The sequence below is a fragment of the Sorex araneus genome, chromosome 6, assembly GCF_027595985.1.
Source record: "Sorex araneus isolate mSorAra2 chromosome 6, mSorAra2.pri, whole genome shotgun sequence".
NCBI classification, from domain to species: domain Eukaryota; kingdom Metazoa; phylum Chordata; class Mammalia; order Eulipotyphla; family Soricidae; genus Sorex; species Sorex araneus.
The window spans coordinates 167728775-167734773 of record NC_073307.1 but is presented as its reverse complement, the minus strand read 5'-3'; the positions used below and the strand labels follow the sequence as shown (position 1 = coordinate 167734773).

At 67.9% G+C, this 5999-nt stretch overlaps 1 protein-coding gene across 1 annotated transcript; it reads left to right on the top strand.

The window, feature by feature from the left end:
• The first annotated feature begins 4373 nt into the window (after positions 1–4373).
• TNNI2 (troponin I2, fast skeletal type) lies at positions 4374–5999 on the top strand. The gene is made up of 5 exons (XM_055142880.1): positions 4374–4469; positions 4543–4671; positions 4752–4841; positions 5445–5621; positions 5815–5999. Exons 2-5 carry the CDS (start codon positions 4549–4551, stop codon positions 5908–5910), a joined length of 486 nt encoding a protein of 161 aa, XP_054998855.1. The 5' UTR covers positions 4374–4469; positions 4543–4548; the 3' UTR covers positions 5911–5999.

Here is a 5999-nt window from a genome sequence, read left to right as displayed (position 1 = left end):
CATGCCCAGAGCCACCTGGGACCAGTCTGGGGCACACACGTTCACACACTCGTTCTCACACACGTTCTCGCACACAAGCCACACGCATGTGGTGCAACAGGCACACTTCTATGCATACAATCACACACATAAGTCACAGGCATACACGCACACTTATCTGCATGGTCACACGCACAAGTCACACACATGTGCACACAGACTTATTTGTAGATGGTCACACATGCTTACATGCACACACACGTCACACATGGACACATGCTTATCTTCATACAGTCACACACATGCCCACATGACACACTTCACGAGTACACACGCATACTGACACACACATGCAGATGCTCATACACGCAGTTACACAGTTTCACAGCCACACGATTCACATGTATGTACATGCGTGCTTCTGTGCATGTCCACGCACATGCTCACACTCAGTGCTCACACCAGTGCCCACACATGTGCGTGACCATGCTCTCGGTTATATGTCACACGCGTGTGCCCGCTTGACTCCCCGCAGCAGCCCCATGGGTGCGGCCCCCGGCAGCCCCTGAGGCCGCAGCACGTTCCCTGGGCGCGGGGAGGCCCCGAGAGTGGCCAAGCGGTGTGTGGGGACACTGACCCCCGGGCAGGTCCCCAGAGCCAGCCTGGCGTCCACCTCTCTCCACGATGGCAGCCGGGAGGGAAGCCAGTCCCGAGCGTCAGGGGCCTCAGCTCCCGGGAGGTGGACACGGGTCAGAGCCTGGCACTTCCTGCCTGAGGTGCGGGCAGGGGTCCCTCCTCCAGGGCAGCCCTGGGAGCCAGGGGCAGCTGCAGCCTCCCAGCCGGCGTCCGGCAGCAGCCACTGGGGCTCACTGCGCCACCTGGTGGCCAAGTGTGGCCGCGCCTTAGCACCAGGGGAGCCCAGAGGTCCTGACGGACCAGATGCTTCCCAGGCCCGCAGGGACCCCTCAGGGCTCCTGGCCCGTGTCCCCATGGGGGAACCTTGTCTCCAGTGCCACCAGGCATCCTTGTCTCTGCTGGACAAGAGCCACTGCTGAGCCTCTGCCACCCAAACCCCGTGAATCACGGCTGTCAGGGGGTCCGGTGCCACCCAGCACAGCACAGCACACGCACACCTGTACATGGGCACACGCATTCATGAATACACACCTATATGCGCATGTATACACACACGTAGGCATGCACACATGTACACATGCATGCACACACGCACACACTACACACACATGTTCACACCCACACATGTGAATGCACACACAGGCATGTATGCACACACACAAGGCACACACCCATACATGCACACAGGAACATGCTTACATGCACACATGTACATCCACACATGCACACCTATACATCCACACATGCACACATGTGCATACACCTACATACATGCACACAAGCACACATGCATATACTCTCAAGCATACATGCACACGTACACACATATACATGTATATGCACACACTAGACACACATATACATGCACACACATGCAGACCCAAGTATCCATGTGCCTATGCACATGCACACATATGCACACACGTAAACACGCACATGCACACACTCACAAGGCACACACGTGTATACATTGACCTTGGCATCGGTGTCCGTGGGGAGGTGAGTCTGCCCCTGTGCTGGGGGACCCGTGAGCCCCCTGGGCTGTGCTGTGGCCTCAGGGGGACGATGGGTGGGTCCCCGACCCGGGCGCAGCTGACCCCCAGGGCGCCGTCCTGGTCTGACAGCCCGGGTGGGGCCCACTCTGTCGGCCCAGGGGTGCTGGGGCTCTGCGGGGACCTCCCAGACCACGGGCGCACGGCCCACGAGGCATGACCCTGGGCCCAGCTCAGAGCAGCCCCTGCCCGACAGGTGGGGCGGGGGGCTGCAGCCCTTGGCGGCGGAGTGGGAAGGCAGGTCTGGGCGGTGCAGGCTGAGGCGGCTGAGGAATGTTCCAGAGGCACGCCCTGCCCCGCTGCCCCCGCCCCACCCTCCTCCAGGCGCTGCTGGCTACGTGCCGGGTCAGGAACACACCTCAGGCCTGGGCTTGCGCCGACCTGCCCCACCCACCCGAAGCCCCCTACGACCCCCTCTGGGCTTTGACCCCCACCCGCCCCTCACGGGCTCCGAGTGCCGGTTCCAGACTTTGACTGGAGACTCACAGGAGATGGGGGGGGACAGGGAGAGACCCCCGGAAGGACCCTCGGCAGGAGGGAGGGCTTCCTGGAGGAGGAGGACCTGCCCAGAGCAGGGGGCCAGGCAGCTGAGTGACCCTTTGCCCCAGGCCCTGCCCCTGTGAGTGGGGACCCCGTGAGTGGGGGTCTGGGGGAATCGTGGTGGGGGTCAGCATCTACCCAGCACCCCGGCCCTGCTGCCTCCCGGACCCCACAGAGAAGCCCGGAGCCCGGGAGGCCTCCGTGGGCGGGGGGGGGGGGGGCTCAGGCCCAGGCTGGGCCAGGCAGCGGGGGTCCGGCAGGGTCTGGGGTGGGCGGGAGGGAGGGGCTTCCTGGCCGGGCAGCTGCAGCCCCCTGCGGCCCGGAACCCCGAGTCCAGCGCAGGCCCTGGAGTGGGGGTGCAGGGCCCGGGGTCCAGGCAGGGGGTCTGCAGGCAGGCAGAGGCGGGGGCCGCAGGACTGGCCACAGACCCGGAGACCCGCAAGCCCCCGGGTTCAGTGGGGTGAGCTGGAGGCGGGGCCTGGGGGTCTGAGGACCCCGGGCGTCTGTGTGGGGGCCGTGTCTGGGGGCTGGGCGGTGGGGGCCAGCTGGGCGGCCAGCAGGGGGCAGCATGGCCCTTCGGGTGGCTGGGCTGCGGGCCGCGTGCCTGCACAGGGCGGGGGCCGCCTTGGGGCCGCGCCGGGCTGAGGCGTGGGGGAGGGGAGGGGGCTGCCGAGAGCTGTTCCCCACCACCGGACAAAGGGGGGTGGGGGAGGCCGGGCTCCAGGACCCGTCTGCTCCCCCAAGGCCGCGCTGCAGCGGGAGCCTCCCAGGGCCCAGCCCCGGGGCTGGGGGGGCGGCTGGACAGGGGTCCTTGGCGCCCCCCGGCCGGCAGGAAGCCTGGACCCCACCAGCCCCTTCCCTGCTGCTTCCTGTCACAAAAACACCCGAGTCCCGGGTTCCGGGCGGCTGACCCCGAGCGAGCCGCGTGCCCTGGCCCGGGGGGGGGGGGCCCCAGCGAGGAGGCCCAGCTGTCCGGCTCCTTGAGGAGCGGGATGCGTCAGGAGCCCTAAATAGAGCCGCGACCTGGGGCACGTGGCCCGGCTGGCAGGTGTGCCCTCCCCACGGGCCCCCCGCGCCCTCTTATACCCCGGCCCGGCCCGGCCCGGCCGCCACTTGCCTCCGCTGACCGCCTGCGCCCACCCTCCACCGCCAGACCCCGGTGAGGCGCCCGCCGGGACCCCCGCCCACACTCGCACGGGGCCCCGCACCCTGGGGCTCTGAGGGGGCCCGGGCCCACCGAGTCAGGCCCAGTGGGGAAGGCTGAGATGACGGCTGCGGGCGGTGGGCGGGAGCAGAGCGGAGACCACCACCGCAGCCCGGCCTGGCCGCGGACATCTCAGGGACACTGTCCCCTTCCCTCCTCCCCACCTCCCCTGCCTTCCCCTCTTCCTTCCCTTCCCCTCCCCTCCCCCTCCCGCCACCCCCTCCTCTCTCCTCCCCTCCTTCCTCCCTCCCCTCCCCCACCCCTCCCCCTCTGTGCCCTCCTCTCTCCCCTCCCCCTCTCCCTACCCTTCCCCTTCCCTCCCCCTCCCCCTTCTCCTCCCCTCCTTCCTCTCCCCCCTTCTTCCTCTCCCCTCCCCTCTCTCCCTTCCCGTCTCCTTCCCTTCCCTTCCCCTTCCCTTCCCCTGCCTCCCCCTTCTCCTCCCCTCCTTCCTCTCCCCTCCCCTCTCCCTTCCCTTCCCCTTCCCTTCCCTTCCCCTGCCTCCCCCTTCTCCTCCCCTCCTTCCCCTCCCCTCCCCTCTCCCCTCTTCTCCCCTCCCCCCTCCTCTCTCCCGTCCCTTTCCCTCCCCTCCCCTCCCCTTCCTCTGCTCCCATCCTCCTCTGGCTGAAGGAGGGGGGAAGCTGCTCCCCTCTGCTCTCACGCCTGATTCTCTCCCCACAGATTCTGAACCCCAAAACTCAGGATGGGAGAGTAAGTAGACCCCAGCCTGGCACCCCTCATCCCACCGCCCCCGGGGCGGGGGTTTCTGCATCCCTGGCCCGACCCCTCTCCCCACATCCCCCCTGACGTGGATCTGACCTCTCTTTCCCCCCACTGTCCCCCCACAGTGAGGAGGTGAGTCCTGCCTGGTGCCTGGACGTCAGAGGTCAAGCTTCCAGCCGGAGGAGCCCCGCTTCTTCCTGCCCCTCCCCCCCTGTACCCCGGGGAGGGCGGCGGGCGGGGCGTGGGGGTGCTGCGGGGTCGGGGGGCCCTCCTGACTCTGTCCTTCTGCCCCCCAGAAACGCAACCGGGCCATCACGGCCCGCAGGCAGCACCTGAAGGTAGGTGGAGGGGTGCGGGGCGGGGGCTGGGGCGTGCGGGCGCCGTGGGCTGCAGCCCCCCCTGCCCCCGCAGAGCGTCATGCTGCAGATCGCGGCCACGGAGCTGGAGAAGGAGGAGAGCCGCAAGCAGTCGGACAAGGAGAACTACATGGCGGAGCACTGCCCGCCCCTGCACATCCCGGGCTCCATGAGCGAAGTGCAGGTGCGCCAGGGCTGGGCGGGAGCGGGGCGGGGGGCGGGGGGCGGGGAGACGGGGAGGCCGACGGTCCTCGCTCGCCCCAGGAACTCTGCAAGCAGCTGCACGCCAAGATCGATGAGGCTGAGGAAGAGAAATATGACATGGAGGTCAAGGTTCAGAAGAGCACCAAGGAGGTGAGCATGGGGGACCCAGGAGGTGAGGGAGGACCCAGGAGGTGAGTGGGCACCCAGGAGGTGAGTGGGGACCCAGGAGGTGATGAGGGGCCCAGGAGGTGATGAAGAACCCAGGAGGTGATGAGGGGCCCAGAAGGTGAGTGGGCACCCAGGAGGTGAGGGAGGACCCAGGAGGTGAGTGGGCACCCAGGAGGTGAGTGGGCACCCAGGAGGTGAGAGGGCCCAGGAGGTGATGAGGGGCCCAGGAGGTGATGAGGGGCCCAGGAGGTGAGAGGGCCCAGGAGGTGATGAGGGGCCCAGGAGGTGATGAGGGGCCCAGGAGGTGATGAGGGGCCCAGGAGGTGAGAGGGCCCAGGAGGTGATGAGGGGCCCAGGAGGTGATGAGGGACTCAGGAGGTGAGAGGGCCCAGGAGGTGAGGGAGGGCCCAGGAGGTGAGGGAGGGCCCAGGAGGTGATGAGGGGCCCAGGAGGTGAGGGAGGGCCCAGGAGGTGATGAGGGGCCCAGAAGGTGATGAGGGACCCAGGAGGTGAGAGGGCCTGGGAGGTGAGAGGGCCCAGGAGGTGAGGGCGCCCAGACGCGGATGCGGGGTCCTGTGTCCCTAGCTGGAGGACATGAACCAGAAGCTCTTCGACCTGCGGGGCAAGTTCAAGCGGCCCCCGCTGCGGCGTGTGCGCATGTCGGCCGACGCCATGCTCAAGGCCCTGCTGGGCTCCAAGCACAAGGTGTGCATGGACCTGAGGGCCAACCTGAAGCAGGTCAAGAAGGAGGACACCGAGAAGGTGGGCCGCGCCCCTGCCCCCCGCCCGCCCTCCCCACCCCTGCTGACCACCCACCACCCCTGCCCGCCCGCCCTCCCCACCCCTGCCCCTGCCCCCCTCCCGCCCTCCCCACCCCTGCCCAACCACCCACCGCCCCTGCCCCCTCCACCCTCCCCACCCCTGCCTGACCCACCCACCGCCCCTGCATCCCCAGGAGCGGGACCTGCGCGACGTGGGTGATTGGCGGAAGAATATCGAGGAGAAGTCGGGCATGGAGGGCCGCAAGAAGATGTTCGAGTCCGAGTCCTAGGCCCCTCGCGGAAACCCCACGCCCCGCGCCCGGCACCCCACGCCCCGCGCCCGGCCCTCCCGTCACTAAAGGGTTGCAACCCCGTGTCA